We start from the raw sequence: 22444 nt of genomic DNA, 5'->3' as shown, positions 1-22444 counted from the left end.
CTAGAAATAAAATAATTATATTTTTTTAAGCTGCAAAAGAAATAAATTCATGGAGATTAAGGAATAACAATGTGAATTTTCAAAAAAAATATCTGCACTGGAAAGCTTGGGGGGGGGGAAAGAAGGGCAATTTTCAGTTTGCATCAGATATCCTTGAGAGGAGATTCCCAAATGTTGTCCATGTTTTCCTAGCTTTTCATATATCTGGTGGGGGAAGGAGACTGCTTGCAGGCATCAAAGAAGACATCTATACGAGCACCACTGGCCACGCTTGCCCTAGAGAATAACCTAATTTAGACTTTAGAATACGGTCCAGACTATGGAGAGAAGAGGCAGCAGCAGGCAGTGTAAAACCTACCAAATCCTGTGCCAGCTGCTGGATGAAGCACAGAGTCTTCAGCAGGAGTGTCATCCCACAAACGACGTCACCGCTAGGCTTGCCACACTCCAGGCAGCACTTGCTCCTGTTGGGCTCTGCCGACATGGACCGGAGGTAGCCGAAGACGCTCAAGCCTTGCACCCCGAGCCTCTCAGCTTTGTCTTGCCTTGTGCACAAGAACTTCACCATCAGATACTGAAAACAGGGAAGGGACATCATGACCAAATCATTCTTTTTTAAATTAAAAGTGCCAACCCTGGCGACTAAGCACCTTGTGTCCGAAGTCAAAAGATACAAACGTTGGGACTGCAAGATGAATGTAGACAGCTGCCATTATGCAGAGTCAGACATGTGCTCACTCCACCCCCTGCCCACCAGAAGACTTGCCATGAGGGAGTGCGGCCTGCGAGGGCTGAAAAAGGTCCCCCCCCACCCCTGCTATGTGGTCATGACTGGATGAACTGGGCTGAAGTTTTACCTTGGAAATTCTGCACTGCTGCATTTTGACTTCCATTTCATCCCATTCCTCTTCCATTTCAAACCAGCCAACGGGATCCTCCTCTCCCAGTTCGTCTCGTGGAGTGCTGCTCCTACAAGTGTTCAATTTGATTTTTTTACATACATATATACAGTGGTACCTTGGTTTTCAAACGTCATCCATTCCAGAAGACCATTCGACTTCCGAAACGTTCGAAAACCGAAAACTCAATATGAAAGCCTCAAAACACTCAGAAAACTCAAACAGGAAGCCAGCTCGGAAGTTCAACTTCCGAGGCGCGTTCGAAAACAGAAGCATTTACTTCCTGGTTTTTGGCAATTGAGTTCTGAAACGTTCATCAATAGAGATGTTCGGAAACTAAGGTACGTGTGTGTGTGTTTGTGTGCGTGTGCGTATAACAAAACTGTATTAAATTAAATTAATTTGTAATAATTTGGAAATTTTAGAAAAAGCATTTAAAAAGAAAAAAGAAACAGGCCACTGGGGTTGTGGGTTCGGATCCTGAGCATTATCAAGCCAAAGAAAGCTGCTGCGGTTTGAGTTTCAGTATCGGAGCATACACAGAAAAATTCAGGTTCAACCATTTGCACCTTCAGTTAAAAGAATCAAGTGGAAGCTGATAGGTTGTATTTACCTGGCTTTTAAGAAGTGCCGGAAATCTTCTAGCTTCCATCTGTCATAGCTCTCGAATCTCTTGAAGTGCTCCTCCGCGTGAAATTTCTCTGAAGCGGAGTTGTAAGCAAACACCAACCCACACCTGGCCCCAATGGCTCCCCTCCGCACCTAGGAGAATAATGAAGCTCTAACCATGTAAAGAGAAAGCAATTTCATTCAAGACTACCCAGAAAGCTGAACAGAAACACCCTTACCTTTATTCTGATTTGTGTGACCTGAAAGGCTGATTCAGTTCCGGTTGAAAGAATGACACTGGCCTGTCTCTTTCCAGTCTCAGTAAGGAAACCTTTGAACAAAAGAGCAAGACTTGAAATTTATCGAGAATGTTCAGGACGATGCATGTTTGGGCTCTGGATTGGGCCAACCAGGGGAGGCGGCCTAACACTGACGCACTGTTTGGTTACAAGGCATGTGTCTGAAAGCACCTTGCTGCCCAACCACCCCCCTGCCTGAACTAGAGGCGGTCTATCCCCATTGATACCTGTCTCTACCAATTCATCATGTCACACACTGGATGAAGGTTTTCAAACAGGCTCACAGAACCTGCGTGTACCTGCTTCACTATCCAACTGAAGATTTTAAGTGAGCTCCTGGACCCAGTTTTATCCCTCAATGCCCAGGTAGCAGCCATGTCTTTGCCCAGTGTGTCAGTTGGACACATTTCAGGAGGGGCCACATCTGGTCATGAGTACACATGCCCCAATTACACTGAGACTGGATTATTTCCACTCAATCAGAACTCCATGGTGAGATTGCTTACTGGACGCAGAGATTTGCAGCAGGTGTTTTCTCTTTTCTGCTTGCTGCAATGACCTCTGGCTTATTTCCAGGCTCAACCAATGCCCCAAATGGCATGGGATGCCTAAAAAGGAACAGGCCCTACCACAAGCCTGTCTGTTCTCGCGAGACGCCCTGTTGTAAATCCCGTTACCACCAGAAATTCAACTGGCAAATGACTTGTTACAAGTTTTCTATATTCTTGCACCTACAGTGTAAAACATTTTGCCCTGCTCCCCCCCCCTTCAGCTGCTGTGCATCTGCTTTTCTGCCCAATTCCCTGCTGCCAGGCTGCTTTACACTATCTGTTATCTCCTGCTATGTGAAAGTTAGTTTGTTTTAAATTGTTAGCCTCTAGTTTCTTATGTAAGCTACCTTCCATACCTCTATTTGAGGAAGAAAGGGAAGATACAAAAGGCACGATAAAATGTAAGAAATACATGACTGGAATCAACGCGAGCCCTTACCATCCCCTGTCCATGGCTCTATAAGGAGATTTTCAGGACCTGATTTGTCTTCCTTTCCTTTGACATCACAGGCCTGCAGCGTCAGCCTCAGGGGAGTTCCTGGAGACGGCAACAGACAAGTCCGTCAACAACACAGAGAAGCAGCCCAATCATGGCATCCCCTATACCAGGCATGTCCAACAGGTAGATCGTAATCTACCAGTAGATCACTGGACGTCTGCGGTAGATCACGGGTAGATCACTGGCTCCCCTCAAAGAAGGTGAAGAACTGTGGCTCCCCTTTAAAAAGCTCAACATTTTACCACCTCCCTGAAAAAACAACTTTGACCCGAACCATCCAAAAATGGGTCTTCCTCCTTTCTAAAAAAAGCTCAACAGCTTTGACCTGAACCCCCAAAAAGGGGGTAGATCACTGCCAGTTTTTAACTCTGTGAGTAGATCATAGTCTCTTGGGAGTCGGCCACCCCTGCGACTAGGCCAACGCCAGCTGTCAAGAAAGTACCCTTCCGAAATGTTGCATGTTTTAAAGTTCTTATTTTAGGGTTTCTAGTTTCTGGTTTTTTGTTTTATAGCTGTAAACTGCTTTGGTATGTTTTTCGGACATGTGGTGCTTTTTTTGGACACAACGCTCAAAAACACGTGTTTTGGGGCTCCACGTGAGATCGCGTAATCCGGCCCTGAGTAGGCACCTTGTTCAAAACCATGAGGGCCGGGTGCTTGCTTTTTTTTTATAGTGGGAGTAGATCGCAGTCTCTTGGGAGTTGGACATGCCTGCCCTATACTTTTCAATTTGAGGATGGAATTAGGGAACATGGTGCTCCTCTGTGAATAGACACAGTTTAAAGAAGGAACGCACCAATAACCTCACAAAGGTGATTCTTTTAAAACACAAAATCTTCACCGTGTTTCAGCTCAAGGATGCAAACATTCCCAGTTTCTGGTTTTCTTAGCTTCAAAGAAAAGCAGAGGACAACTGCTAGAAGTCTGAAACAGTTACCAAACATGTTATCTACCCAAGCCTAAGAACCTAAGAAGAGTCTGCTGGATCAGGTCAATGGTCCAGCATCCTGTTCTCACAGTGTCCAACCAGCTACCTAAGGGAAACCTACAAGCTGGACCAGAACACAAGAGCCCTCTCCCCTCCTGGGGCTTCCAGCAGTCAATATTCAGAAGCGTTACTGCCTCCAACACATGAGGCAGAAAATAGCTGACATAGCTAGTGGTTATAGACAGCCTTATTCTTCATGAATTTGTCCAATTCTCTTTGAAAGTCATCCAAGTTTGGTGGCCATCCCCTCCTCTTGTGGGAGTGAGTTCCCGAGGTTTAGCTATGTGCTGTGTGAATAAGTACCTTCTTTTACCTGCTTGAATTTATAACCTTTCCGTAACCACTTTTTCAATGCCATGCACAGGTTTAGAAACAACTATATGAACATTCCCCAGCAATTATTTACCATATTTGTACAGCAAGTTTTGCCTGACTGTGGCCATGGAGACGATGAGTGAGGCAGCCTTGTAAGGCGTTTCCAAGTGGTCGGCGATCGTGCAAAGCGAACTCAGCACTTTGCCAATGCTGCCCCTGGCCAGGGAAAATGCCAGCAGGGTAAGCTCTACTTCTGGGGAGGCACAACGACTGGGAAGAAATGGAAGGAAAGCAGGGATTAGACAAGTAGGCTTGGGCTATTGTTTTCTAACCGCGACGACATGCTGTAATGCAGAATATGGAGGAAGCGCAAGTTACATAAGGAGACTGGAGGAAAAATTCCCAGACTACTCAGAATTGTATCAGCTTCTAAAACGTTTTCCCTTAGTCCTGTGCTTCCTTGTCTGAACAAAAAAGCTGCCGTTTCCATTGCGTCACAACGCGGAGGGGGAAACTAGGCCCTGGGAGTTAATGTGGCCCTTCAAGCCTCTCTGACTGGCCCTTGGGACTCTCTCCAGGTCATGCCCACTGCACCTCCCACCAGCCCAGTGATTTTGCCTGGCTAGAATGTGCATTTGAATTGTGATGATGCCTCTTGCTTGTAAGGATGAAGGGTGGAGAGGGGTGTGCCAGTGTGTGTAGAAACCAGCCTACAGAAGTAAAATTTACATTTGTTGCTTTGCACTCTTTTGCCTCTAGTCCTGTCCACCACTAGTATGCAAGCTTCCAGAAGTAAATGAGGCTGAAGAATGGATATTTGCTCCTGGTGTAACTCTTATTAGCTGTATTAATGCTCTATTATGACTGTACCTGGTAATACCCAGAAGAAAACTGTCCACTTCTTCCAAAACATTGGGAGATAGGAAGCTTGAGAAGTCTATGGAGCCTGGTGACAAAGAAAGCGGCGGCATGTGCTGCAGGGCCTTCCTGGAGGAAGAAAAAGGAAGAGAGCATCCCATCAGAAACAATGGCAAGCAGGAAGTGCTGCTGGAAGTCCAGTGTGGACAAGGTTGCACCACAGCACATCAGGGAGAACAAGTTGCCAACGTGAGCGGCCCAGCTACACCTCTACACGGTTCTGTTACATGCTACACTTTTAAAGCAATGGTCCACTGTAGTTATGGGCTCTTGAATAGAGGAAAAGCAATGCAGAATTCGAAACATATAAATAAAATTAATGACTACGGCTTAATAGTCCTGCCCTTGTCAGAGCTTCGTCTGTGGAAAATCCAGAAGGCTCCCTCCCTCCCTCTCCCAGACAGAGATAGAAAGATGGAGGGGATAGGAAAAAACTTTCATACTCCGCTTTGCAGCGAAGAATAGCTCCCAAAGCAGCGTACAATTAAAATCCACACATAGGTGCACGCTCTCTCTCTCGCTCTCTCTCTCTCTCTCTCTCTCTCTGTATGTTTGCTTGAAGTATTCTGGTCTCATCCTAAGGTAGCCAGCAGCCTTTTACCCTACTCCAAGGGAGAACAGTGGAAAAACAGCGAATTGCACCCTTTGCTCCCGAGACTAAAAGGAAATTGGAGTGGGGGATATGTACCTAGTTTTACAACAACTTTTAAGCTGCTGTTTCTAAAGCCACACAAAAATACATCGAAATGCAGGGGTTCATTAAAAAAAATGCAACAAAACCCATCCCCCTCTAAGGCAGAAAAACGGACTATCAGTTGTATCCAATGCTAGTCCAACTCAAGAGTCCAACCCACTGAAAATAATGAACATGACGAACTTGGGTCCATCCATTAAAATTAAGTCTACTCTGAGTTAAACATAGTTGGATACAACCCTGTAACGTGAAAGGTTGATTTGGTGTGTCCTCCCCCCCCCCTTGTTCTTGTGAATGTAGTAGTTTAGCCGTTTTTAATTCTGAATTTAAAATTTTAGTAACCCAACCTAGGACATGCTAGTGGAGGGTGAGCAGTGAATTTAATAATTTAAATAATAAATAAATATAATAATAATAATAATAATAATAATAATAATAATAATAATAATGTTAAGACCTTGATATAAGACCAGATATAAGCACTGCTGTACACTCATAAGAAGGAAAAATGCAGATGGTAATGAAGCTAAGCAGAAAAAGGAAGGAGAACAAAAACTCACTGAGTATTTTGCAGGATGGCATGAACAATCGCAGGGTTGGTGTCCATGGACGCCGTGATCAGAGAGGTCAAAAGGGACCAGTACCAGATCGCCGAAGCATCGCAGACCGAGACACCTCCCTTCTTCACTCTTTGGTAGCCAATAGCCCTGAGCCCGTGGATTCTGGTGTCGCACCCATCGCTAAGGCAACGCTTGATATTTATCTGTACATCTGTCAAAAGCATCAAACAAATAATTTCTTCCAGCCATGGGACTTTTATTTTATTTTAATGAAGTTCTACAGCTCAAAGTGAATCTGCTGATTGTCCAATAATGTTTAAGAACAGCTAACATCACAAAACATGCTACACGTGTGTGTAGCATAACATCCTTCACTGTACATTACCACCTTAACCCCTTTGAGTTATATTCCAAAAGCATTCTCTCCTGCAGTGTAGAACATGACTGCTATTCAGAGTACAATAGCATGAATCAATAAACTCCTAGGTCTAGGTAATCGGTAGATTCTACAAGCTATTAAAGGAAAATATCAAGTGAGGGGAAGAAGGCCCATCATGAAGGATGATGCTGCCAAAACAAGTTTATTTACTGGGGAGCAGAGAACGACACAAACGAGCTTCCTTTGCCAGGCCTGAAAAATTCCTGCACCTTCTTTTGGGTTCTCCAGAGCAGGGCAGCTGTAAACCAAGCATAGCCAACTGCCAAGCCACAAAAATGAAGGTGGACCTAGTGGCAGGCAAGCTTAAATTATTGGCTGGGAATCTCATGCCAGATTCAGTGTCAAAACAGACATGTGGTTATGCATAATTTGAGATTTCAACAAGGTCTTGTACTTCCAGATTTTTTAAATATGATTTGGCATCCCTTTATAACATATACAGCAGAAGCATTATTTTCAAAACAACACTCATCACGTGCCTAGCAAATCTGGAACTATATGTGAAGATCAGTTAACACAAATATTCTTTCTTCTATGTCAAGGCAATTTTTATTCTCACATTTTTCTTTCATGACTTTGTTACTTAACCCATATGTATCTGTACTTACTCTATGTGCCTATTTGGATATTTTGTTTTTCATCTGTTGTTGTCTTGGTTTTATATACATTATAAAAGGAATTAAAAAATATTTACCAAAAAAGAAAAGAAAAAGACAAGGCATGTGGGGAATCCTTATGTCTAAATCTCCCCATAGAGGTCATATTTTTTATTTAATCCTAGTCTTCATCTGATGCATCAAACCAGTGGTACCTCAGTTCTCAAACATCTGTTGTCGAGCGTTTCAGAATCCAAAAGTAAATGCTTCCATTTTTGAAGTCGAGAGGCTTCCGCTGCATGTTTTTCAATTTTCTCAATTGCATTTGCAGCCAACCCTTTGCGCCTTGGTTTTTGAACGTTTCAGAACTCAAAGGGTCTTCCGGAATGGATTGCGTTCGAGGACTGAGGTTTCCTTTCTTCCTGAAACATCCCTTTATAATGCCGGGTGGGGGTGCTTTCACCTAGGAAACTTAACTGCAAAGTCGCTAGGGCACATCTCTCTACTCTCCATTTTTCTCCCTGCCCCCTGCCCTATTGCACAATAAAAAGGTAAAGGTACCCCTGAACGTTAGGTCCAGTCATGGATGACTCTGGGGTTGTGGCGCTCATGTCACTCTATAGGCCGAGGGAGCCGGTGTTTGTCTGCAGACAGCTTCTGGGTCATGTGGCCAGCATGACTAAGCCACTTCTGGCGAACCAGAACAGCGCATGGAAACGCAGTTTACAATCCCGCTGGAGCGGTACCTATTTATCGCGGGGATTCGAACCACCAACCTTCTGATCGGCAAGGCCAAGAGGCTCAGTGCTTTAGACCACAGTGCCATGCACAATGCTGGCCTGTAATTATTATATACGAGGGTAGATCTGGCAACAGAGTAAGCCACAGTCCCAGGTAGACTTCTCTGAGAACTGCAACATTTCTCTTAATGCTGGCCTTTTTGTACGGGTTATAGGCCCCCCAACATTACTTTAACAGAAATTAATGAGCTTTAAAAACAACAACACTCCAATTCCCTGAGCAAGTCAAAATTCCAGATTCAATTCTAGATAATGAACAAACCCGCAATCATGCAAACCACAATAATGGGGGGGTGGGGGCGCCTGTCAAAATGTCCGAGGGAACCACGGGTATCTTGCTGAGTGCATTGTGCATTTTAATCCGACCATGGCATTCACGGGTTTGCATGGAAATGAGGATAATACAGACAATGAATCTTGCCTGAAGAGTGATGTTCACAAGACATCTGATTTCAGCGGTTTCCAAGTATTAAGCTTCACATTTCTAGTGGCACAGTTATAAAGTTATACACACTTGGGGCATTAAAACCCGTCAATCTGAACTCCAACAGTCTTTTAAATAAGTTTTCTAGCTGAACCCCAGAGCCTGCACTCAGATTCAAAGGCTTGGCCCCAGAACACATGAAAACTGTCTCTGAGCATGGGCATCCATAAATATTGAGAGCTCAACATCTAGGGATGCAGGCAAAAGTGTCTATGTGGAGTCTCTTGTCTGTTTGGTGGGCTGATTGTAAATCGCTTTGGGTTGACCTGGATGAGATAAAGCGACTTTGGGTTGACCTGGGTAACCCAAACTTCCCAACCCAAAGGAACAGCTCCCCCCCTTTACCTTTCAAGCCATTCAGTTAAAATATATTTTGATTTATTTAAAGAGAGAGAGAGAGAGAGAGAGAGAGAGAGAGAGAGAGAGAAGAAACACCAATTGTATTGTTATTGACTCACACATCTGACTAATGTTAGCGTTTTCCAACAATGTCACATATCCGGTAACATTGCTGGGAATGTGAACATCGCGGACCTCCTGGAGATTGCTGGCTGTCCTTCCAACAGCTACCGTAACCTGCTGCGGCATGTAACTCTGGTCGTTGGCTGCAACTGCAATCGAGAGGTGCCTCAGAATGACATCCGGTTTCATCTTTAAACTGGAAGGCAAAGAGATTTCATTGGGAATGCAGGGGGTGAGAACAGGAGATTTTGTGGTGCCTTACACAAACTGAGCTTGCCCGACTTGCACTTATTCAGTAAAGAACACACTTATAAAAGGATGCCATGCTTATGTATCCATTGGGCCATATATATCGCACCAGTCAATGATAAAGATCAAACTCAGTGCAGCTTACAATTAAAAAAGAAATCATGAGATAATTAAAGGCAAAGGCTTGCATCCAGCATTAGTCATGCCTATTAGGGCAGAACTTCGCTCGAATAACCATAAACCTAGTAATAAAACAAGCAGCACATGAAAAACTTTATCAACAGTTAAAATCACAAGCAAGCTGACACTAGCTGTCCATCTATTATCAGGCCAGGATCATGTCTTAATTAATAAAGCCCTGAGCAACTTTGGCCCAGTGTACTTCCGGAACTGCCAGAAGCTGAATATCCCAGGTTGGTCACTGAGATCATCTGCATGACTGTTGTTGGTCATTCCCCAAGTTGGCAAGGCTCATTTGAGAACAACAAGGAATCAAGCCTTTCATGTAATCTGCCCAGCTCTGTGGAACCCTCTGTCACTATAGATTCAGCAGACACCATCTGTTTCAACTTTTAAACGCCTGCTGCAAACTTTTTTATTCCTTCAAGCTTATGCAGGCAATTAAGAATACATCTTTCCACAATAGTTACCTGATTTTAACTTTTTAATGTGGTTTTTATTTTATGGTTTGATGTGTACTTGTTGTGAAACACTTTGATATTTTCTTTTTATGTATTAGCGGTACAGAAATATTGTTATAAGTAAGTAAACAGGGAGAAGAATCATAGAAAAACATAGTGGTAGAAAAACCTCCTGCACAAAGTCTTTCACATCACTGTTGTTTATCCATGCCGTAACCCTAGTGGGAGCAATACTAGCTTTCGACAGTTATGGTATTTTGTTTTATGGGTCCCACCCCTTCTGTTCAAGAGAAGCTTCTGTTTTGGTTGAAATGGTTTTACTTGGTTTTATAACCATGTGTTTATATAGCTGTAACCCACCTTGGGGACCTTATGGTGAAGGGCAGCTAAGGAATTTTATGAGTAAATGAAACAAACCACAGTTCCTGGGCTCAGAATTAAGTCCAAGGCAGGGATAGTGGTTGGAGTCCAACATCTGGACAGAACCATAATACCTCTCTTCTACATGCTTGAGAGTCTTATGTTAACCGGTTTCCATCCAAGTCAAGCAAAGAAGAGGAACATTCTGCTCTGGAAATCCCAGAAGCCTTGTTAATAATGAAATTCAGCCTGTCACTTACCGTATCCAGTGTGACCGAGCACTCCCGTCAGACTGCCAGAAGGATGAGGTTTCTCCATTTGTCATTTTGTCAATGTCTGCTGAATTGGAGGAAGTTTCTATGTGAGTGTAGCACTTTGAAACTGATTTGAGCTTGTCTAATTCCTGGTTTCCATTTAAATCACTCGGACATTCTGTAAAGAGATTGGAAGAAGCGGCAAAAACAGGTTAAGTAAAAACATTCTTACCAGCATACTGACTTCTGCTTTCCTCTTCCTCCGTCCCCCTACCTTCATGGCAATCTACGAGAACTTTGAAGAAGTGATTCTCTTTCATTTCCTTGCAACACACTCATTGATAATTTGGCTAGAGGAAAGACAAGTAACCTCTCTTGCCCCACATTTCCTTTTCTCTCTCTTTTTTTAAGGGCGGGTATTGAACTGGCATTAAAATAGTACAAGTATCATCCACAGACTTAACTGTTAAGCAGACTGTGTGGATCTGGCTTCTGGTTCCTTTAGATCCTTTCCCGAATCTTGTCGGGAGCTCAGTCGCCCAGGTTCACTATTAAAGGATTTATAGAGCTGCCAACCCTTAGGGAAGCCACTCTGAGTTCCCGCACCCGCATTAATTGCTAATCTGGGCACACCTGAATGATTGGATGGGGGGATGCCCAGAACAGACACTCATACAGCAATGCAACAGGCAGCCTCCTCTGAAGGTAGATAATTCTGCTACGCCTAAGTATTCTGAGTGACTGAATGACCCACATCACAACCTATGCAGAAGATTTACAGGTGCCTAGTGAAGGGTGATCTGGAGAAGACAAAAAAGGGGGACCCGCACCCATAGTGACAAAAATGCCACACGTTAGTGAAATCAGAATTTAAACATGGTTCAAATAAGAGAGGCGTAGATTGGCATCTCCACCTGCAGAGGAGCTTTGCCTCCAAGCATGCCTTGATACTGAACTGCTCAAAAAATTATCCTGACATGGATATTCAGAAGATTGAGGGGAAACACAATTAAGACTACAATTGCACCTCAGTGGCTGGCCCAGATTATAAACATTTTAGGTGAGAAGAGGACACATCAACTTCCAATACCTTTTTCTTTTAGGAGGAGCCGGTCTAAAGAATCCTTCAGTATGGAAGATCGCATGGTGCAAATATTGTTGAAGTACTCCAAGACTGGATATGGGATGACTGTGCTGGCGATACGGTGCCGGTGCAGGAACCTCAGGATCATGAAAGCGTGGAGACTAAGGCGCTCGTTCAACTCTGAAAATATGTCTACAAAACCTTGAGACAGAAAGGGTAAGGCGCTTAATAAGGTGCATACATATTTTGGTAGAGACAGAACATTTCCTGCTTCAGTTAATTAAGTGGCACTTATTTCTATCACTTGACTGGCTAGAACAGGAACAGAGGAATCTGTCGCCCCTCCAGATGTTGGTCATGATGGGAATTGTAGTCCAACAACATCTAGAGGGCCACAGGCTCCCAATCCCTGGGCTAAACATGAGATTAGTTAAATAAACCCCACTCTAGTCACCACTGAGGTGCTTCCAAACTTTGCTAGTGGAAGGGGGAAAAGAAGCAGCAGGGCCCCTAAGAAAGTAACAATATGAAGCTACTGATAATTAAAAACAGAGTGTGAGGAGAAGCATATTCAATCAGTGTGAGCAAGTGAGGAAGCACATTTGGCCCCAAGGAACAGGCTGATGGCTTAACTGTGTGTGAACCAAGTACCGGTAATCATTGTATCCTAAACTACTGAAACTGTTTTGATATAATTCCTACAGAATGGTATGAGCTGGTAGCGTTTTTCCATGTTGTATGATCCTAGATGTTTCTGGAAATATGACATGGCACTTGTTTAAAAATCCTAGTCCATTCCTAGGTTTGGGGGATATGTTTATGAACATGGGTGCAGAATCTCCCAAAATCTCCAGTGTTCAGAAACTGGGAGTAGCCACAATCTATATGACTATCTGTTCCTTACTTGGTACCTTGAACCATATCCTTAACCTCTTCTAGCTGTGAAAGGCTGCTAAGACCTCCTCCAACTCAACTATGGGAATCAAATAATGCACACAAACTAGTGAAACACGATGGGGGGGGGAGGGGAGAGAGAGAGAGAGAGAGAGAGAGAGAGACCTGCAGATACTGTTCTCTTCTCAGACCTTTTCCTAGCACAGAACTCACAGCCCTCTCGCAGGGTGCCTGAGATTTTTTTTACAGATTTAAGAGTTTTCATATATTTTAGACATTGGTGTGGTGCAGTGGCTAAGAAGCTTGAGCTACGAGGCAGAAATTTGCTACTCTGAATCTTGCCTCTTCTAGAAACTCAGTGTGGACCTTCAGTAAACGTCAATCTCCCTCTATCAACATTGATCTCCCATCTGAAATATGGGGTTAATACTGGCCTTACCTTAGCAAGACTGTGAAAGCACTATGAATATTTGAAAAACAAGCATTACTATTAGCTATGAGTACTTTTATACCCTGTTTATTTTGGGTGTGCCCAAACAAAGCTACTAGAAACCTTGCAAAGGTCTGGCACTGCCTCATGAGTCATGACCATGTACTTCTCAGGAAAACACAAGCAAGTTAACATGTCAGCTCCTGAGTAAACAAGTGATTAAAAATGAACCCCTTGAATGGTTCATGGTGAAGTCAGCAATGGTGATAGAACTGCACACTTGAGCTAAGTGAGATGCCCAATCAAGGATTCCTTCTGCTATCGGATACGTTAGTTTTCACCAACCTGGTCTTATCCAAAACAAAATAAAAAATTCCTTCCAGTAGCACCTTAGAGACCAACTAAGTTTGTTCTTGGTATGAGCTTTCGTGTGCATTTCGTGTGGTCTTATCCAGATGTTTTGGACTACAACTCACATAGCTATAAATCAACTGGAGAATGTGAAGCTGCCTTACAGTGGCAGAAGAACCATCCTGTGTTTACCAGGGAGAAAGTCCCACTGCAAAGTCTCTCCCAACCCTACCTGGAGATGCCAGAGGTTGAACTTGGGACCTTCTACTTGCTCTACCTTCGAGCTATGGCCCTTCTCCATTTGCTCTAACACCGGGCACCTTCCCAGGGGGTTATTGTCATGCTATCTTAAGTCCGTGGCCCATTGCATTAAGATAAATCCACAGAAGCCATCTCCCTTCTTCCTTCCCATTTCGTACCTGGGACAAGCGAACAAGCCTGCAGCTGCCTGATCACGTGACTAAGCTCCCCTTGAAGATTGGCTCCACTGGAGTTCTTGAGAGCTTCCAGCATGTTCTCCACATCCACTGTGCCATCACCCTCAGGATCAAACTGAGCAAAAGCCTAAAGGGGAAGAAAAAGATCAGCAGTTAGATGAGCAGAGAGGGAAGATCCCTGTTTTATCGTGCCCACTGTCAATGGTATTTAACTATCTCAAATGGGAAAAGCAATTTTCTCCATTGACACAAAGTTATAGCACACTGGGTATAACTTGATTTAGAAGGTGATCAATCACCTGCAGTGAATACTCATCTGATACTCTCTAGATGCAGCTGGCCTTTAGTGTGGTGACACTTTACCCTTTGAACTCTCTTCTATTATATCTCAGGCACTTTCGTTATTGTCTTTCTGGCATCTAAACAGAGACCTTTAGCTCTGTTGGTATCTGTGGGATTGATTTTATGTTTACAGTACTGTTGCATTCAACTGTTTATATATATAATTGGCTTTTAAAGCGGGGAACACACGCACACACACACAACTTGTTTTAACATGCGTTGCCTTTTTGACCATTGGCTATGGGAGCTATAGCTGAGTCAGAGAAACAGCAAATAGTTCAGAGATGCCCTCCAAGTCCATGGTTTCAGCACAGATCTGAAATGAGCCCCAAAACTAGTAACAGAATGTCACTGGTTGTTTATCACAGTTATTGCTTTAACAAAATCTTAAGACTGGACATGATGTTCTGTTTTCTTGAGCCAGCTGGATTGTCAGTACGCTCCTGCAAACCTATTAAAAGTAGTAATAAACCAGTTTTCTCCCAAGCTGCTATTGCACTAAGCTCCTGCTTTGGGGTTTCCTACAGGGATCTGGTTGGCCGCTGTGAGAACAGGATGCTGGACTGAATGAGCCACTGGCCTGATCCAGCAGGCTATTTTTATGTCCTTAGGAAGGACATTCTTTTTTAAGGTATCAATTTTAGCTTGTTCTGCTTTAAGTTTCCCTCAAGATGTAACCCAAAAGGGACTAGATTGTGAGCCCCTTTTAGGGAGTGTGATCGACAAAACTGAAATTGTTGTAATCCAACACAGGATAGGGCTGTCTATAAACATACCTGCAGTGTGTCTTATGTAAGCAACAAGGTTGTTTGCTTTCACCAACTAAAGCTAGTCTCCCTTCTGGTCCTTTAACTAATCCATGATGGCCAAAGGTTAGATATACACATGGCATCAGCATAAAGGCTCAAGGCCTACTTGTTTGAGCTAAAACAACCATTTGAAAAAAGGGCAAAATACTTTCTTTCCATGCCTTAGATTATGCCAGCCCATTTTGTACAACTGCTGTAACTTGTTCTACACACTGTTGCGTGTGCATCATTGCTGAACATGCTGCTTGTAAATGGATATGGATTATCCTCGTTTCAAAGGTCAGCAGTGAAAACACTTGTCACATGCTAAACCACAGCATGGGAGGACAAACTATGTGTTGGCAACCAGAGCGGTGTTTGGCTAAGTTACCTCCCAAGTACTGTAGCACTATTTAAACAAAGCTGGCCAGGTGCCTTGTTTGCTGTGTACTACTGTCAATAAGTACATCCAATCCTAGTTTGCATGAAAAATTATTGTGATTTGTAGCTAGCTTTAACTGCAGAGACAGGGAAGTCAGTGCCATTTAGCTCTGGAAGCATGTATATTTACCAGCTCTGCAGTTGGGCTATAACCTTATCTGAACATGTACTCTCTTGGTGAAAGGCAGGGAACAGTTGCTAGGAGAAGTAAGTGTGTGCACCCGTCCCTTCAGTTCAGCCACAATACTCTCTCTTGATACAAATTTGCTGTGTTGAAGCCATGTGTGGATGGATTTGCTGACTGATTTCTGGGGTGCCAAAGACCTCAGAAGTCACAGGTGTTTCATTTTAACATGGTGAATGAATCTCCAATTACTGTCCTACATTGGTTGACAGTTCGTTTCCATGCCCGATTCAAGGTGATCACATTAAGTGTTCTAAACCCTAAACCAGGGGTCAGCAAACGTTTTCAGCAGGGGGCCGGTCCACTGTCCCTCAGACCTTGTGGGGGGCCAGATTATATTTTGGAAAAAAATATGGACGAATTCCTATGCCCCACAAATAACCCAGAGGTGCATTTTAAATAAAAGCACACATTCTACTTATGTAAAAACACGCTGATTACTGGACCCGTCCGCGGTTGGGCAGCATCCGGGCCCCGGGCCTTAGTTTGGGGACCCCTGCCCTAAACAATTTAGGTCCCAAATAGCTGAAAGACTGCCTCCTTCCCTACAGACCTGCCTGGATGTCAAGCTCAGTAGAAGGGTCCCCTTTTAAGTTCCACCACCCTCAGAAGGTTTTTTGAGGGGAGCGGTGGCCCAGGAGAGGCCATTCTCTGCTGGAAGGCCCTAAACTGTGCAATTTCTTCCACACAGAACTGTGTCCAGCTTATTCAGTATACAGCTTTTGATAAATGCTGAATATGCAGCTTTCCCCCCTGACCTTTGATACTTGAGATATGAATTGCAGGTCCCACCCTATTCTAGTGAATGTAGTCTGTTTTAACTGTTTTTAATTCTGAATTTTAAATTGTTTCAACCCCCCTGGGACCTGTAGGTGAAGAGCAGGTAATGATAAAAGTAGGTGTGATTGTAAGTATTTGAATTCTCACCGTCGGTCTCAGATTGTGCCCCTATATAGCACAATCAGAAGTCAGGCAAAATTGTTATGGGCATGAGTGGTTGATTGGTAAAGGTGTTGTACGAGGTCAGCAAGGCTTCCACTGGTTGTGTGAATGGATAGAAAGCAAGGTTGTGCAAACCTTATGCTTTCATGTTGGTTAGGAGTTTACATCATGCCACCTTGGCAGCATTATGGGCTGAGCAAAGTCCGGCTGCTCATCCTCACTCGCCTCGGAGTTCCTCAGTGTGTCTATTGCCTGACAACACCAAGAACAAGGGGGGAAATGCTCCCTGAATAAACGTGACACCAAATTATTTCTGATTATGTGTACAAATCTTTTTGAGTACATTTGTATATGACTGTTTACACAAATCCCTTGAAAAAGCAACATCTATGTGCATGTGCTCTCCTCTACTGTCTCTGTGGATTGATCCAGGGGGAGGGAGGCAAGAGGTGAGCAGAGGATTTGGCAGCCATGGCATTTGATAAAAAATTCTAAATGTGCTCACAGGCCAGGAAAAAGTTGGTGCCCGCTGTCAATACTATATTCATACTAATACCTTGTGGACCATATTAGGAGCTCTTATGCGGCAGAAAAGTTCCAAATAAATTTTTAGTAGACAATAAATAAACAAGAGTTGGAAGAGGAAGAAGATGGGCTTTGGAGAGGTGTGTGGAATGAAAAGTCTGAGGGAAAAGGAAGAAAGATGTTTTCTCCACAATGTCTGGGATGATGGATCTGTGATGCCATGTGGGAACACCCCAAACGTATCCACTGATCCTCGGAGTTGGCTAGTCAAGCCACCACCAATCACCCCACCCAGACTGTCAAATGACACACTCCCAACTCATGGGAATGAACAAGTGCCGGAGACTCAAAGTATACAGAATGCTGTACAGAGAATTCTTCAGAGCTGGAAGCATCCTGAGGGTCAACCTCTGCAGTGGTGCTCATCAACCACATACAGGTTTACAGACTCAGCTAAAGTAACTTGGGCTCCTGAGAAGTGAAGCTTTTTCTTCTTTAAAAAATAAATAAATTCTGCATATATTACTTGTGCTCAAAATTTCAAATAAATATCTGAAATGCACAAGCAAATCATCTGGGACAAAAAAAGTGGAGCTTTGACCCCGGCTTACAAGTGGCAGAGCTTCAGAACCAACACACTCCTTTTTCTATCCAGTTAAGCAGGAGAAATCACAGTTCAAGGGCCCAGCCAGGCAAAAGCACTTCGGGAGGGTGCAGAGCAGGGGCAGTGAGGAGTGTGGCCTGGGTATGAGGCTTGACCTGCAGAGAGTTCTGCAGGTTGAATAGAGAGGCCTGGAAGGCTGTGTTTGTGGTCCTCAAGAGCATATTTGCAAGTGAACAAGGAAGTGTTGCAAAAAGGCAGAGAGCTCTGTGCACTGCTAAAGCCTAAGGGCCAGCAAAATCAAACAGCTTCCCTGCCTGAGCATCAGGTCATGTTTCTTAACAGGGTGTTGTCCCCTGAACCTTTGCCCTGAAGTGTTCTTTCTCTTCATACTATCACCATTACATGTTACATAAAGGTGAAACTGTCCACACCCACTCTAAAGGCAATGCAGGTGTTTGCAGCTCAAAGCAGGCATTTTTCAAACAGCACTTAAACTGCCTTTTGCATTTTCCACAACAACTGCTTGGATGTGTATTAATTTTAAATCAATTCTCTTCCATTTTCTGCCTCATATAAAACACACTGAGGAAACAGATATTCCAAACTAAAATAACTCCTAGCATCACTTATGAAAAACAACCAGCATCTTTTCTCCCTTGTAGGCAAACATTGTCATGAACCCTGTTAAAATGAAAGCAGAAGGATTATATAATACTTCCCATAATTACCGGTAACTGTTTGTGAAACCAATGTCCCATTCTACAGGCATTACCCCAATTGACAATCACACGCTTGTGAAGTCCTAAACTGCAGAGGAGAAACACAAAATTCAATCTGGGTTCTTATGCAATAATAATCTCAGTTTAGAAACTCCCCTAATTCCCAGTATAACATACTGTAACTTCTAACTTCCTTTCATGAGGAGCAGCAGATTGTAGGGTGCCTTTTAAGGACAGGAGTTAAAAGCTCCAGCGTACAGGCTTCAAAACCACAGACACTCCTTTGGATTGGAAGAGGACACTACATTTAACAGCATGGGAAAATATATCCTCTGGGTCATGCTTTCAACGTAACTGCAGGTTATTTATGGCCATGGGTCATATGGGGAAAAGGTTGCTTGGAAACAAAACTTAGTACTGGACCAAAATGTGTAACATCAGTATTGCAAGTCTCCAAAACACATTCAACCAGTACACTACCCTTATCATTTTATTCCCTCCTCTCAACCCCATATTTAAGCTAATCTACCACAGATTCCATTATGCTACTTCAATAATTTGAAGCATTTGTAAATTCTGATTCTCATCTTGGGAACTTCTAAACCAGGCATAGGCAAACTCAGCCCTCCATATGTTTTGGGACTACAACTCCCATCAGCCCTAGCTAACAGGACCAGTGGTCAGGGATGATGTGAGTTGTAGTCTCAAAACATCTGGTCGGCTGAGTTTGCCTATGCCTGTTCTAAACCATCACTGGGGAGCCTCAGAGCTCAGGGCCAAATTCTCTGTGGCCTGTGCCAACAACAGCAATTTAAATCTGCTTCAATAGGCACACAGAGGCACTGCTGTGGGAAGGAGACCCAGGTTCATACCTGTCCACCCTCAGCTCAGGGCTCACAAGTCATACTCTTACCCTAAGATGCATATCTGAAAATGCAGCAGCCCACCACAGAATATGGTTGTTGAGTAGACAACACAGATAAAGTAATATAAAACATTTCACCAAGCCACAGAACTGCTATACAAAACTGTTAATAGCAATACTTCCATCTCAAATCCATTCCTGGGCAAGACTCAATAAACACACAGGAGCTCACTTCCAAGTTTCCATAGAGCTGAATCACTAGGCTACAATCCTACAATGCTGTACATTTCCTAAGAGGAAGCCCTGAAGTGAACACAATAGTGTTTGCTGTAGAGCCCACTCTGCAGGAGGAGGTTGCTGTGCTGCCTTGTGCATTTCCTAAAGGAGAAACCCTAAACTGAACACATTGGAGCTTACAGGTGAGTAAATACTTGACACAGGAGCGCACTGCAAGGCCGCAGCTGCCATCCCCGAGCACCCTTCCCTGGGGAATTAAGGCCCCAGAAACATGGAGTAGTTCAGTTCCAAGCAAATAAACAAATGGAACCCAGTCACAATATATTAAGTAGAACACACGAGGAGGGGGATAAGTGATAGAGGGGTTTTTTTATTAAAAAAAAAAGTTTGACTCTTCAACTTTTCAAAGTTGCATTTTTTTAAACTTGAATTTTGAATTTGTTTGTGAACCTCTCTGAGCTGCTTTGGAGACCCTTTTTGGCAGAAAGATGGCACAGATATAAACTCTAACACCACAGAAGAGTGCATTGCGAGGCTGCCCTCTCTACTTTGCATAAGAGGAAGCGCCAGAACCAAACACAGCAAGTATTACATAAGCATGCACTGCAAAGCTGCTGCCCTTGGGCACCTTTACCTAGGGCAACAAACCCTACCGAGCAGAGACTGGGCCTCCGCCCTTCCTTTTGGGTGCATAGGCTATGCTGCTCAAACACACATATGTAGATGCAATCCCCTCAAACAGAAGAAGCTGCCATGTTGAATCAAACCACTGACCCATTTGGCTCAGCATTTTCTACAATGACGAACAATGGCTCTCCTGGATTTCAGACAGGGGGGTCTCTTTCCCAGCCCTATCTGGAAATACCATTGGGGATTGAATTTAGGAGCAAGTGCTCTGCCACAGAAAGGTGATCCTTTGCTTAAAAGTAAAACAAGATTCTAGTCCTCATTTTTCTGAACTGATTCTGAGCTGATTCAAAGAGGAATGTAGGAAGCTGCCTTATGTTGACAGTAGGTCCATCCAGCTCAGTATTTTGGACACTGACTAGCAGCTGCTCTCCGGCATTTCAGGCAGAAGTCTTTCTCCAGCTAGAGATCTAGAGATGCCAGGGATTGAACCTTGGACCTTCTGCATGCAAAGCAGGCACTCTGACAGCGCTTCAGGTTTAAGTGTAGTTTGGACCAGGATCTGGGATAGCTAAAGTCAGAAAAGTTTTCTCCTTAAACAGCTGGAGGGGGTGTGTGACATGTCAAGAAGAAAATGCCTTACTTGTGAGTGGTGGTGATAAACATGACATCTGTATAGCACTATCAGGTTGCTCTAGCATTTTTAGGGATTCTAGTCCTCATTATTCTAAATAAACGTCTAGTTTAAATACTGTAATAACATAACAAGCTGCCTTATACTGAGCCCATAGTGGTTCATCTGGCTTTGTATTCTCTACAACTATTTGTAGCAGCTCTCCAAGGTTTCAGGCAGGGAGCCTTTCCCCAGCCCTGCCAGGTTATGCCAGAGACCTAAAGTGGGACCTCCTGCACACAAATATGCTCCACCATTGCCCTGTGCACTTTGCCCTAAAAATAAAGCAAGACTCTAGTCCTCGTGATTTCAACACAGGCTGCTTCAAACAGGAACCCAGGAAGCTGTCTTATACCAAGGTAGACCTCCGGGGTCCACCTGTAGGAGGTCTCTCCCCCCCAGCCCTGCCTGAAGATGCCAAGGGCGGAAAGTGGGGCCTCCGAAGCACCTGCTCCACGCACTGAGCTGCCACCCCTTTCCCCATGGGGGGGGCTCCCGCTCACCTCCTCGCTCCTGGCTCGCTCCTCGGCGGCGGCGGCGGCAGCGGCTTCCCCTCCACTCCCGCCTCCTCCCGTGGCGGCTGCCCCGGCGGCGGTGGCTGCCCCCGCTGCTCCTCCTCCGCCGCCTCCTCCTCCTGGCGTCGGCCCGGCGCGCGCCTCGAGGGCCTCGCAGAGCTGCTCGAGGCTGACGGCGTGCTCCCCGCGGCCCAGGCGCTCCTCCAGCCAGCGCACCAGGGCGGCGTGGTGGCGGGACAGCAGCGGTTCGGCCGAGGGAGCCTCGCGCAGGCGGGCCGCGGCCTCCTCCCTCAGGCGGGCCTGGCCGAGCAGCACCGACGCCGCCGGCAGCAGCGGGGACGGGGACGATGACGGCAGAGAGGCCGCCGACGGAGGCGCCGAGGGCCGGGCGGCGGCGGCCGGCGAAGAAGAGGACGAGGAGGCCGCCGCCGTCTCCATGGCGCCCGGCGAGGAGGCCTCCCTGGCGGCGCTGCCGCTATTCCGGGCGCCTCCTGTGGCGGCGGCGCAGGGCGCCGTTTCCTCCTCTTCTTCCTCGCCCTCGCTGTGGCTGCCCACGTTCCCCATGGAGTGCCCGAGTCCGGCTTCCCTCTGCCGGCCGCTCCTCCTTCAGCTCGCCCCTGCGGCTTCCCTCAGGCGGCCGAACTTCCGCCAAGGCGGCGTCGCAAACGCCCGCTCGCCTAGCGGCCGTTTTGCGTCACCCGGCCGCAAAGCAGCGCCGGGGACACTAGAGCGCGTTCAGCAGGGCTCGGTTTGCGGCAGCGTCGCCGAATATGGCGCTTCGGTGGGGAGGGGGTCGTGCTTTGCGGCAGCGTCGCTCAATGAGGAGATGGGTTGTCGGCTTTGCGGCAGCGTCGCGCACGCAGTCCTTCTAGGGAGGGGAAGGAAGCGTAGCCTTTATGGTTCGGAATGTTGTGGCGGCCGCTTTAACAGCCCCGCTGTTACCTTTAAATTTACCTTTAAATACAGAATTTGAACGGTCCCCTGGTGTTGCTTTACGGCAGTGTCGTAAACCCAGCCTCTATGCTGTAATAGGCATATTTATTTATAACATAGGAAGCAACCTTATACCAAGTCAGAGAATTAGTCTATCTAGCTCAGTATTGTCGGCACCAGGAGTGGCCTGACATTTTGGGCCTGAGTGCCACATTCCCTTAAGGGCCACATTCCAT

The 22444-nt window shown here is 45.1% G+C and overlaps 1 protein-coding gene across 2 annotated transcripts in view; it reads right to left on the bottom strand.

Annotated features, from left to right (window-relative positions):
* Nucleotides 1–21915, bottom strand: part of ZZEF1 (zinc finger ZZ-type and EF-hand domain containing 1) — a 76976-nt gene extending 55061 nt beyond the window's left edge. Inside the window, exons 1-13 of one of the 2 annotated variants that reach the window (XM_033171749.1) lie at nt 21264–21915; nt 13796–13940; nt 11708–11902; nt 10624–10795; nt 9110–9309; nt 6333–6543; nt 5031–5147; nt 4252–4430; nt 2798–2896; nt 1748–1839; nt 1513–1661; nt 858–969; nt 359–574 (exon numbers count right to left, since the gene is read on the bottom strand). In XM_033171749.1, coding sequence (XP_033027640.1) covers nt 359–574; nt 858–969; nt 1513–1661; nt 1748–1839; nt 2798–2896; nt 4252–4430; nt 5031–5147; nt 6333–6543; nt 9110–9309; nt 10624–10795; nt 11708–11902; nt 13796–13940; nt 21264–21839 — 2463 coding nt within the window. In that variant the 5' untranslated portion in view covers nt 21840–21915. The remainder of the gene's footprint in view (nt 1–358; nt 575–857; nt 970–1512; nt 1662–1747; nt 1840–2797; nt 2897–4251; nt 4431–5030; nt 5148–6332; nt 6544–9109; nt 9310–10623; nt 10796–11707; nt 11903–13795; nt 13941–21263) is intronic. The other variant, XM_033171750.1, reaches the window with a different exon arrangement.
* Between the last annotated feature and the right edge of the window lie 529 nt (nt 21916–22444).

This window comes from Lacerta agilis, chromosome 15 (genome assembly GCF_009819535.1).
Source record: "Lacerta agilis isolate rLacAgi1 chromosome 15, rLacAgi1.pri, whole genome shotgun sequence".
NCBI lineage: Eukaryota > Metazoa > Chordata > Lepidosauria > Squamata > Lacertidae > Lacerta > Lacerta agilis.
The sequence above is the reverse complement of the archived record's forward strand: the minus strand, read 5'-3'. Positions and strand labels throughout refer to the sequence as shown.